The following is a 12,193-nucleotide window of genomic DNA, read 5'->3' on the forward strand; positions in this document are numbered from 1 at the left end:
CCCTCACCCTGCCTACAACTTAAAGACCAGCCTTGAAAGGGCCACAGAGTTTCCCAAGTAGCAAAGGAAGCCCCCGTGTTAGGGCCGCAGCTCTCGTTTGGGGGTGATGACCCAGAGTGAAGGCCGTGCGCCATCTCTGGAAAGGACGCGGAGGTCTCGTCAGAGTCCCGGGCCACCTGCTGTCTTCGTGATGCTTCAGCCCGCGTTAAGTTAAGCTATTATCCTATCTCCTCACTCGAGGATGTCCTCAAGCCCAAGTACAATGTGGTCTGTCCCCTGTAGGGAGGGGAAAGCTGACCAGTGGACTGCCACACAACACTTAGGACCTCGTGTTTTAACTTTCACTTGTAAAAGTTCTCTTCAACCGCACACACGTGTTTATCGCATCGTTCTGGTGGAGAAAGGAAAGATATATCTAAGAGAAATGGGTTGGCTATGGATTCCGAAAACGTCGTAAAGCTGCCGTGACCCCTCCAAGGCGACTTTAAGAGACGTCATTCACCCCCACCACGGCAGCCTCCGTTCTGGTCCTCGGTGCAGGAGCCCGGGGCAGGCTGAGGGCCCGGCAGGAGCCAGCACACCCTTGCCCCCAGGTGGGATGTGTGACATTCCCCAGACACTCCCGGCTGCCCAAGAGCAAAGGAAAGGACAGAAAACAAGTGGCTACCTGAGAGAGATCACAGTCATGCCAGGTCTGAGTCTCCATCGGTCTCCGTTTACAAATGCCGCAGTAAGTTACGCGAAGAAGGCAATCTCATCAACAGCCCAATCTCCAGAAACCTACAGACTCAGATTCCTGGAGCCCCAGCATCACCCTCCCCTGCACAGTGATGTGGGAACAAAGGCAGAAGGAAATGGCAGGCAAAATTAAATTTCTTTAGGACCTGCATGCAGCCCATTGACAAATACTTGAGGCAAATGCAGAGCGTAACGTTTCTCCAGGAAGCCCCTACAGTCCTAATGTTAATGCCTCACTAGAGGGAAACAAACCTTAGCCTGACCACAGCAAGGCCCCTGGCGTCCTAAGAGTCCTCTTTAGCAGATGAAAGTCCTTCTGGAGGCTTCCCTTTGGCCTTTCCTTCCCCCAACTCCATAGTATATAATGAGTCACTCCTCACAACCCCAGTGCAGCCCTTCCCGCCCAGGGGTCCTGTCCCCGTGCTTTAGTAAAATCACCTTTTTGCACCAAAGAACGTCTCAAGAATTCTTTCTTGGCTGTCGGCTGCAGACCCCCACCACCACGCCAAAACCCCATCACAGCCACCACTCCCGCCTCCCCAGATCCACCTGACACGTAGTGGGCGCCTTACCACCAGCAAACCGCCACCTGTCCCACCTCCCTGGCACGTGGCCGTGAGCCCCGGGAACACGTACCCAGAACGGCTGTGTCGGTTGTGTCTTTCTTCCGTGAAGTCACCGGGAGGTGGGGAGAAGGGAGGTATCCCCTTCCTCCATCCGGCTCCCCCGAAACTCTCACGATGGAAAAACCACGGCATTCCACACAGAAGCGTGACAGCGAGTGACAGCGATGAGCTGGAGGGAACGGAGGTCCCTGTTCACTTCATGGGACTCCCTTTGGGCGCCTGACGCTGGATGTCTAGCGTGTGAGAGAAATCAACTCTAAGTCTGCTCCAACTGTGTTCTTCGGGCTGTTTCTGCCTCCAGCAGCCACAGCTGGTCCCGAGGGCCGCCTGTTGGCAGGTTTTTGTCACCGAAATACAAGCGTTCCTACATCCTTACCGGGAGAACCACCTTCTTGTACGCACAGCCTCACTTTCTGGCACTTTTATTTTCGTAAAATGCCGTCGCTAGAGTAGGATTTCTGAGTCGAGAGGCCTGTGGATGTTTCACGTGAAGAGATTTTGTCAAATAGCTTTCCGACAGGCTGTTTTGAAAAAAATCACGGGCTGTGCTCCCTTATTGTTGTGAATCGGGTGAGCATGGTATCTCGTTTGTTTTGGTTTTTTTTACTGTAATTTGCATTGCCATGAATACTAATGAGGATGATTATCTTTTCTTATGTTTATGAGCCACTTCTTTAGGAGCTATCTGTTCAATCTTAGCCCACTTACTGTTTGAGTGTGGAGCTTTTCTTTCTTTTTTTTTTTTTTTTTTTAATGTTTTTATTTATTTTTGAGACAGAGCACGAGTGGAGGAGGGGCAGAGAGAGAGAGGGAGACACAGAATCGGAAGCAGGCTCCAGGCTCCGAGCTGTCAGCACAGAGCCCGTCGTGGGGCTCGCGCTCGCGGACCGTGAGATCATGACCTGAGCTGAAGTCGGACGCTCAACCGACTGAGCCACCCAGGCCCCCCGAGCTTTTTCTTATAAATGAGCAAGAGACTTTTTCTCATTACTATCATATTAGCCAGTGCTGTACGTAAATGCAATATAGGTATGTTCCCCAATCTAGGGTCAATTTGTGCTGTCTGTTGCCATACAAAATATTAATTTTTTTAAGATGCGTATTTTTTTAAAGATTTATTTATTCTTGAGAGGGGGGAGGGGCAGAGAGAGAAGGGGACAGAGGATACAAAGGGGACTCCGCACTGATAGCACAGAACCTGACGCGAGGCTCAAACCCACGAACTGTGAGAGCATAACCTGAGCTGAAGTCCGACGCTTAACCGACTGAGCCACCCAGGCGCCCCTTAACATGTGTATATTTTATTTTATAGTTTCCCAGTTCCTATTTTGGTAAAACAAAAAAACAAAAACAACCTTCAAACTTCAGTCTTTAATACGTCTGGAACTTACTGATGCCGTCAGGTGGGGCTCCAATATTATCTTCTTTTCTAGATGGAGAGACGAGCCCTCACTGATCATTCTTCTGCAGTGACATGAGATCACATGCTATTCCTCGTCTTCCTGTTTTACTCCTTGATCCAACTGTTGGTCAGTGTTATTAACAGAGTAGTCTCTTATTAGCTTTTCATTTTTTATTTTATTTTGATTCAGATATGTTTGACATGTAACACTGTGTACATTTAAGGCATGCATGTGAATTTGAAACGTTTACATATTGTAATATGATTGCCACTGTAGCAATAATTGGCGCCTCTATCAGGTCACATAATTATTGCTTTTTAGTGGTTGGAATATATATTTTTTAATGTTCATTTATTTTTGAGAGAGAGACAGAGCCAGAGAGAGACAGAGTGCAAGCGGGAGAGGGGCAGAGAGAGAGGGAGACACAGAATTGGAAGCAGGCTCCAGGCTCTGAGCTGTCAGCACAGAGCCCCATGCAGGCCTCGAACTCAGGAACGGAGGGATCACGACCTGAGCCAAAGTCTGCTGCTCAACCGACTAAGCCACCAGGCACCCCTAGCGTCTGGAGTAATTGAAACTTAGTCTCTCAGCCAGTTGGATGACTCTGTGTGCATTCACTGCACGGCGCATCAGAATCTCTATGACTTATTTTCCACCTGATGCAACTTTGTCCCCTAAACATCTGTCGCCGGGGGGGGGGGGGGGGGGGACCGCGGGGTTTTGGGGACGGGGTCTCTGAGTTTTAATATTCAGTATGGCAGATCCTATACCCGCACCATTTTTTCCCCACATTTTTGGCGGTTTTAATACTAAGAATTTCATTTAATTCACATGAACCCCCTTGGGGGGTTGATATTTGATCATATCAAAGAATAGAGTACACCTTTCCATTAATTCTGAACACGTCTCTTGTCCTTCAGAGGACCCTCTGCTTTTCCTTATTTGGGGCATGTGCCATTCTTGTGAACTACATTCCTAAGACTCATATACTTCTCTCGCTTTTTGGAATGTGCATTATTTGTTCTCATTTGCATTTCTAGCTGGTTCTTGCTAATAGAGAGATTAGCTTTGATTTTCATACACTTACCTTGTCTGCACGACGAAACTCCCCTTCCGGTTCAAGTCCTTCTTTGCTTTGTCAAATATGGACGCTTGAGCTTTCCAGGTATGTGGTCATATCATCTGTGGAAAGAGCGAAGCTTAGCTCTTCTTGTCACATCTGCAAGGGACACATGGGTCACTCTGCCATGGCACCTGGCTCTGAGGCCCGACAGAAGGGGACTTTGGCTTGGTTTTCCGAAGGCTGCAAAGCCATCAGGACATCTCAACCCTCTTGGTTCTGTGTGCTCGCTCCCCTGGCCTGGCCCAGACCTCGGAGCACAAGCACATTCTCCGTGTCGGCGCCCTTTGATCACACGGCGAGAACCCTTCGAGACACCAGCTACGCTTCCTGTCTCTCCTTCGCCCGAGCCAGGACATTAAAAGTCTAAAGTGCAGCACAGAACGTGTGACTTCACGCCTTTCAAAAAGTGTTCCCTGGGAGTCAGATTTACATTTCCGAGCCCCAGGAAGATGTTGGGCTCTCGTTGCTATGGTAGCTGTGGTTAGTGTTGTTGAAATTTAAAATCCAAGATACAGGCCATGCGTGTGATTTTCCACTTTCTCCCATTTCGAGCTATTTTTCTGGAACGAACAGAAACGATCTTCTCAGGAAGTTCTCACAAGGCTCTTACCCTTGGTTTCTTCTATCAGCCAACCGCCGTGTGGCCACTTACAGGCTACACATCCCTCCGCGGCCGAATTTCACAGGGAGCTCATCGTAACCCGGGGGCCTTTCAGGACTCAGTATTAAATCCTGTGTCCATCTCCAGACTTCAGACGAATGTTCCAATACCATCACAGAGAGTGTCTCAAAATGCCTTGGCTCCAGTGCCAAGCGTTATAATTTATCCAGGATGCAGACAATTCTTGGCCACCCACAGGTAGCAGGTGCAAATCTTCAACTGTAAGCTCAGTGTGCAGGAAATACCACTTTCTTTGGTTTCTACTGGTTAACCTGTCACTTCTCAGTCCGAGCATCGTCCCAGTCTGTGGTGGGGGAGACGTAACCTTAGTTGTCCCTGGTGTCTTCCCGCCCACCCCATCCCTGGAGTCCTGACTCTAACACAACAGCCCCTGGTACTCATTCACAGAACCGCACAGATCACTGCTCAGATAGTCACCTCACTTCCTGTTCAGCCTCTCGGATCCAGTGTCCTCTCTGCCATTTCTGCACCACAATCAGGAGCGTGAGACGTTTGTCAGTTTCCCCCACTCTGCTGCCCCGTACTGCCACCTAGTCCTTGTCTCGGGGACCCTGCCGCCTCCCTGGGACAGGTGCTTTCTGCAGTTAGAGCCCCCCCTCCCACGCCTCCCCACCAGGGAGAACATCCCGTTCTAGTTTGGGAAGATCTTCCTGTTTTGTCAGGATGTTCTGTTCAAGCACTGACATCCTATCCTGTCTGCAATCACTAAACATTTGGAAACATAACCTAGCATGACCCGGAAGGCATTTCTGTTTTCTACTCTGCCACATTCTCCCTCTGCGTTCAGGGAAAACGAGTGGGTATCTGACACGGATAAGGAGAACGGAAGAGAAGATTTCAAGGAAAGGAATAGAGACATATGTTAAAGTGTCAAACAGCATCCAGACACATAACTGCAGGATTTTTCAACGCGAGAATTTTTTGCCCACAGGCCAGGTTTTTTGTTGCTGTTTTTAACCTTCACAGGCTGTGTGTGAACACTGGGGTGCTAAAGGTGGGGAGCCTGTGGGTGGCGGGACACTGGGCGGGAGCCCGGAGGCTGCGCCAGGAAAGCCCCGATGCGAGGGTCCGGCTTAGCAAAGACAGACATTTCTCTGCAGACGGGGTTGAGTGGAAAATCACTCACCCTGCGAGCCAGGAAGGAGGAAAGCTGTAGGAACCGTTCCCGGATAATCCTGACTTTCTCCAGAAGATAGGAAAGGTGGTAATATGCAGGGTGAAAAGCTGGGGGGGGGGGGGGGGTAAAAATGTGGAAGAATCCCTATAGGGATGGTTCAATAAAATCAGCAAGAGAATGCAAACCGTGCAAAAACCCAGCGCGAGTTCAGAAAAAGAAGTTGAAGAGGGTACAGCCTCTCCCGGGCTGTATCGCACAGCAGGAGCCAAGCTGAGCCACGATAGTGAGCTCAGCAGCCACGGGACCGAAGTGACGGGAGAGCCTGGGGAGCGCGTGCTGGTGTGGGAGGGTGCGGTGGCCTTGGAACAGAGGCCACGCCAAGAGGAGGCACCGAGGAGGGGAGTCAGGGCTACAACTGGGCACAGCACACACAGGAGGCAGTAAATGGCCAAAAAGTTGGTCCCCGTTTACACCTGTCCTGGTTTCTTAACAGCACGCCTCGAAGCCTGGCACAGAGGATGTCCTGGCACAGAACATCAGATCGAAGCCCCAGGACGAAAAGTTAACGCCAAGTGGCTCGTCGCTGTGCCGTAGACCCAAGAGCAAGAGTGAATTCGAGTGACAGCCTCGGAGAGCTGGCCGATTCCTCTCTCCGGTCGCAGATACACCCACGTGCGTCCACCTGAGTCCAATGAGGAAATAGAAACCAATCAGTGAGCCAAACGGGAGTCCAGTCGAATTAATAAACTATAAGAAAATAACTATAAGATAAAAGGAAACTCTACACAGGACCCCAGGGCCGGGGAGAATATCCGAAGAAGAAGAATACACCCGGAGAGGTGAGCCTCCTCCGCAGAGGCTGCAGTGCAGACCTCATCGGAGAAGGTGCAGTTCAGCTCCGTGGGTGGCAGAGAAGTTCGCTGGCTTCTTCGGGCCAGAGCTGGCCTGCAGTCACTGGACAAGTTGGAAGCAGCTCTCCAGACCTCGGCCCGGGGCTTGGCGACAGTGCGGCTCAGTGGGGACCTCCAGGCGGCAGGGGGACTAAGCACATACAAGTGTCTGCGGTGGGTATGGGGACGCCAGGAGGCGCAGGGAGTGCCAGTGGCACCTGGGAGTGTCCACATCAAGAGGGTCTGGGAAGGTCATCCCCAGGCTGAGGCTGCGAGGTCCCCCAGTGCCCGTGAGCTCTGGGCAGGCGGCTGGGGCAGTGGCACGCGGGGTGCCTTTGCGCCCGTTCTGCAGACCCACCAGGCCACACAGTAGCTCGAACCTGCAGAGGGTCTTCCTCCACCAGTGTCTCTCCAGGGCCCTCTACTGAAAACTCTGCCGCTCACTTCAAAGAAGTGATCGGAGGGATTCCACCCATCATCCCCCAGCACAGACGAAGGATGGTTCTGGAGCCCAGCGACAAGAAAGTGACGAACAGCACCGCACTCAGCCAGGAGCACGATATTCACAGAGAGAACATCAACCCCGTGGGAGAATGAATCCTTCCGCGTTTCTGGAGATGTTTTAAACTGAGGATCGGAGGGGCGCCTGGTGGCTCAGTGGGTTAAGTGTCTGACTTCAGCTCAGGTCATGATCTCACGGCTCATGAGTTCGAGCTGCGCATCAGGCTCTGTGCCAACAGCTCGGAGCCTGGAGCCCGCTTCGGATTCGGCGTCTCCCTCTCTCTCTCTTCCTCCCCTGCTCGCGCTCTGTCTCTCGCTCAAAAATAAATAAACATTAAAAAAATAAAAATAACCATAATAAATAAACTGAGGATTGGAAAGCAGGACAGATTTTCTCAAAGACAGGCCTTTATTTCCACAATAATAAATCGGTCGCTTAAAAACAAACCAGGGTTACCGTAAATTCACACTGAAGCATTTCAGAGGGGCTTGATGTCAGAAGGGGCTTGAACACGCAGGCCCCAAGAAGGAGGAAGGCCAGTGCGAGGCGTTGGCGGCCTAACATGGCTGAAAGTTAAGCTGAACCAAATGGCCTGAGGCCACTGTCACACCAAAGGCAGTAGTAACACGGCCAAGGTTTGAAGGCACCATAATACCACCGCACATTTGCACACATTTGCTCCTTACCCTGTGGCATAATCTGTCTCCACTCACTCGAGCTGTTGTAACAAAAGGCCACAGAAGGGGTGGCTTAGAAACAGCAGAAATGTATCTCTCACGGGCTGGAGGCTGGCGGTCCAAGACCAAGGCCCTGGCACATTCGGGGCCCGACTGAGGTTCTGCCTCCTGGTTCCGTCTGACACAGCAGGAAACGGAGTCTGAGGCTAGAACCCTGGTCTCCCGACCCAGGGCATCTGCTGGTTCACCTCATTGCCTCTACGAGTCCTGCGCCAAACTCCCCTTCCAGGAAGCCCTCCCTGACTAACCCCAGGCCGATATTTTCACTTGGCATTTCTGAGAAATGTTACCCACAGCGTTACCCAAAGCGTTAGCCAGCTTTACCCAAAGCCTGAGCACAGCGTTACCCAAAGCCTGAGCACAGCGGCTCTCTAACCTTCGCTGAACATCAGAATCATCTGAGGGCTTGTTAAAACACAGCTTCCGGGGTTGGGAGAGCACCCCCATTTCTCATTCTGTAGGTCTGGGGTGAGGTCTAGAATAACGTGCAAGTTCCCAGTGGTGCCGAGGCCGCCGGTCAGGAGACCACAACTGGGAACCACGGCTTCAGGAGCAAGAGCTAAACCCACATCCTGGCTCAACCGGAGAGTTCAGCACACAAGACGCCAAATCTTCATTTTCTCAGGCAAAGACTCTCCAGCAACCGTGTTGTCCCACTTCCTCTGGACGCTCAAGGGTCAGACCAGGAACAGAGCAGCCAGCTGGGCGGTGATCAGTGCAGCTTACACCTGCGCAGTGGGTTCACCCCTTCCTGAGCACCGTCTCATCTAATGGCCGTAAGCAGAAGAGGCTATTTGGGGAGACACCCCCGTGACCCTCTTCCAATGTGAAAAAAGCAACTGGCCCCTTGAGACAAATATCCCTACCCAGAGTAACTTTTTATCTACGCAACACACATCCACTACGATTTCTCCTTTATAAGCCAGTTGCGGCAAATAAAAGCTTGGCAAACTTCTGCTTTTCCCATCAGCTAACTTTCTTTTAAAGAGAAAACATCCCCCTTTATAAATCCAAATTCACATACGAGACCACGCCCTAAAACTACCCATACGACATTCAGGACAAACTTCTTTCCAAAAGAGACACAAACGAGGAGCCCCCCACATTGCCAGCAACCAGCAAAGACGTGTCTGGGGTGTCCCGAATATCTTGCAACAGTTTGAGCGCACATTTGAACATCAGGTAGGCTCACACAAAAATCCCCTTTCAAGAAAGGTGCCCTTTTCTTGAAAAGTGTGGGCTATAGCCAAGCCCAGGGTCTTCATTCATTCCTTCATTCCTTCATTCGTTTTCTGGTCCGTCTTCCTTTATTCTTGACAACAAGAAGCTGGACCAAGCACTTCCTGATTGATTCACTCCCGATCCTACCGTGCAAACAACCAAGGAGCACCCACTCCCTCCCGCCCCGGCCCGCAACGGCTTGTGCCTGGAAGTCCGCACTTCTCTTTTTGTAGAACCACTTGGGCTTAGAAACTTGCAGGACAGTGGAAAAGAACTTAAATCTTCTTAGATGAAATGTCGAAAGGATGTGATGAGAGCAGCCTTGTGACAACCGCCTGCTTCTTCAGGGCACCTCTCGTTCACCCTCAGCGGCTGACCTGCTGTCCTGGGAACTTGGGGTCCTGAGTCCCAGGCCAACAGGTGCTGTAAGCACAGTCACAGGATGTTTTGATAGGAGCTGCCAGAGCATAGGAAGGGAGAGCGCATTAAGGAAAAGGGGAGAGGGGCTGGAGGAGAGAAGAAACGGGCAGAGGCTGAGGGAAGGAGGGGTCGGGAAGGGGAGACCTACCAGCGCCTCTTGAAGGTTAAGTATCCAACGCACCCAGTGATCACAAGGGACACCAGCACGGCCACGGCGATCAGCCCCGTGGGGGACCCTGCGTGGGGAACACAGGCTCTCAGCACAGGACCCCTCCCTATCCCAAGGCCCGCGGTCTAAGCCCGTGTGAAGGTGCCAGGTGGCCCACACGGGCGCCCATGTCCCTTCCTCTGCAGTCTGGAGACCCCATGTCATCTCAGGGACTGGGCACCCCGACCCCTTCGCTCCAGCGCACGGCGGGACGGCACACAGGGGAAGGGCGACCGCTCTGTAGCCGGGACCTCAGTCTAGATCCGGTCTTCCACCTCCCACCATGAGACAATGAACCTGACCCAGCTCAGTCTCCACGTCTTCAACTATGAAATTACAAGAAGGGCACCCGTTTCAAAGGAGCCGGGGACAAGTGGACACCACGCTGTGCACAGTCAGGAAGCTCTCAGGACCTGCCGCTCCCTTGTGCCCCCCCCCCCCCACCCCGCTGTGGTCTCCTGGGGATGACTCCTCTGAGACTCTTTATTTACCACCTACTTCTGGACCTTCCGGTCTTTGGTCTCTCTTTCTTCCTGTATGTGGAACATTGGTCTCAATCCTTTTTGAGTTCCGACTGTTCCCCTCCTTCCTATATCTGGAATCCCCTCCTTCCGACCCTCCTGGTGGGCGGGGGCTCATCTTGGAAACTCCTCTATCCTTGTGTGTGTCCAAACCCACCCCCCGCCGGTGCCTCCCTCTATGCCTGAGGACCCTCTTCTCCGTGCCCTGCGGGGCACCAGCCCTTTCTCACCCCAGTGGAGGACCATGTCCTGGCCTCCTAGACTGCTGTGCCTCACTCGGCAAGACAGGCCGGCCGCCTCCCCGGCCGCCACGTCCAGGGTCACCCGAAGATACCACGTCTCGTCGGCGTGGGGCAGGACGTCGCCGCGCCGGGTGCCCGGCTGCTCCTGCTCACCCCGCATCCACGTCACCCACACTGGCTTTGGGTAGAAGCCGGACACATGGCACACAAGGAGCAGACGGCCAGGACCGGGACTGGGGCCAGTGGACAGCCAGGCCTCGGGCTTCACTGTGTCCAACAAGGAAACGGGAGTGGGGAGGTCTCAAGGCAGGAACTCCGCATTCCACGTTTCCACCTCTGGAGGTGAAGTCTGTCATGACCTATCCATTTGTGTTGGCTTCTCCAGGAAAGCCGCTGGACCCGACTCCCTCCCATCTCAGGCTCCCATGAGGGCCCTGCATTCGGCTGTCACACGGGTCCCACTGCCTTAATTGTTCACCTGCCTTCTCCCCCTCCCCTCAGGTAGATTGCCTGTTTGACCCTCAGTGTGTATTTAATTCGGATCGCGGAACCCAAAGGGCGCTCAGAGAAGGTCTGTGGGATGAATAAACACCCTCACACCTTCTCCCCGCCTTCCTGAGCCTCCCCACTCCCACCCACACCCCGAGGATGATCTAAGGGCTGTGAGCTCCGGGAAGGAAGACCCGGGTGGAGCCCTGGAGAGGAGGGCAGGGGGGAGAGGGGGCGGGCTCACCTTGCTTCTCCAGCTCCGACTTCCCTGCCTCGAGGACGTCCCTGACAAACAGGGGGCAGGTGTCATTGAGAAGCAACTGTAGCGTTTTCCGGGTCCCCTGGTCCTCGTTGAGCTTCCTGGAGGCCCTGTCTGCCCAGACCGGCGCACTTGAGGCGGGCACCCAAGAAGTGCCTTGGAAACGGAGGATCTCCTGTCCTTGGAAGGCCACGTGGAAGAAGCTTTGCGAGGTGTTCCCGGGGAGAACCTCACAGCCAGCGGACACTTGGATCTCAAAGGGATCTGGGAAGACGCGGAGAAGGAGGGCCGAAAGGGTTAGAGGGAAGCGGGGCAGGCGTGCGGGGTCTCTCCGGGGACCCGGAGTCTGGGGCAGCGCGCTCCCTGTGAGGGTCAGAGGCAGGGAGCGCGCAGGATCCCGGGAACCCGGACCGGGAGGCGCAAGCGGGGAGCCCCGGGGGTAGGGGGGGACGCCGGCCCCGGGGGGGGGGGGTAGGGGGGACGCCGGGCCCCGGGGGGAGGGAGGAGGGGGCGACGGCGGCCCCGTGGGGGAGGGAGGGGGATGGGGGTCCGGCCCCGGGGGGCCGTCGTCCAGCTCACAGTCCAAGCGCAGCATTTTGACGAACTCCTGCACGTCGCGGGTGAAGCTCCTGCGGTACACGCGGAACAGGCGCTGCAGGTCGTCCCACTGCCGCTGGCCCCACGAGCCCCGGGCCCAGGGCTTGAGGAAGCGCACGGCGTCCGAGGCGCCGCCCCAGCGGTAGGCGCGCAGCCCCTCGACCAGCCCCAGGCCGTCGGAGCGCGCCCAGCTGCGGTTGGCGAAGGCCGACATCTGCAGGCACCGCAGCTCGCCGGCGCCGGGGGAGCGGCCGGGGCAGCGCGCGGGCAACCAGAGCCAGCAAGCCAACAACAGCCACCCGCCGGGGCGGCGGAAGGGCGGCCTCCCCCCGCGCGCCCCCAGGGCTTCCACGGACCCGGGGGAGGCCCCCAGGGCAGCGAGAGGCCACGGCCGCCTGTGGGCGCCGGACTTCCCTGC

At 54.4% G+C, this 12,193-nt stretch overlaps 1 protein-coding gene and 1 long non-coding RNA gene across 2 annotated transcripts in view; both read right to left on the reverse strand.

Annotated features, from left to right (window-relative positions):
- Positions 1–2,649: 2,649 nt before the first annotated feature.
- LOC121015553 (uncharacterized) lies at positions 2,650–7,292 on the reverse strand. Its single transcript, XR_005783861.1, has 2 exons — positions 3,855–7,292; positions 2,650–2,887 (listed from the first exon to the last, which is right to left on the reverse strand). It is a non-coding gene; the product is annotated as an uncharacterized LOC121015553 (long non-coding RNA).
- Positions 7,293–8,677: 1,385 nt separating this feature from the next.
- Positions 8,678–12,193, reverse strand: part of LOC121015455 (antigen-presenting glycoprotein CD1d) — an 8,598-nt gene continuing 5,082 nt past the window's right edge. Inside the window, exons 2-6 of the mRNA XM_040452345.1 lie at positions 11,758–12,189; positions 11,164–11,442; positions 10,419–10,697; positions 9,608–9,695; positions 8,678–9,496 (exon numbers count right to left, since the gene is read on the reverse strand). Of these exons, the coding sequence (XP_040308279.1) occupies positions 9,475–9,496; positions 9,608–9,695; positions 10,419–10,697; positions 11,164–11,442; positions 11,758–12,189 (1,100 nt within the window). The 3' untranslated portion in view covers positions 8,678–9,474. The remainder of the gene's footprint in view (positions 9,497–9,607; positions 9,696–10,418; positions 10,698–11,163; positions 11,443–11,757; positions 12,190–12,193) is intronic.

This window comes from Herpailurus yagouaroundi, unplaced genomic scaffold, assembly GCF_014898765.1.
Source record: "Herpailurus yagouaroundi ecotype Mexico unplaced genomic scaffold, PumYag 207, whole genome shotgun sequence".
NCBI classification, from domain to species: domain Eukaryota; kingdom Metazoa; phylum Chordata; class Mammalia; order Carnivora; family Felidae; genus Herpailurus; species Herpailurus yagouaroundi.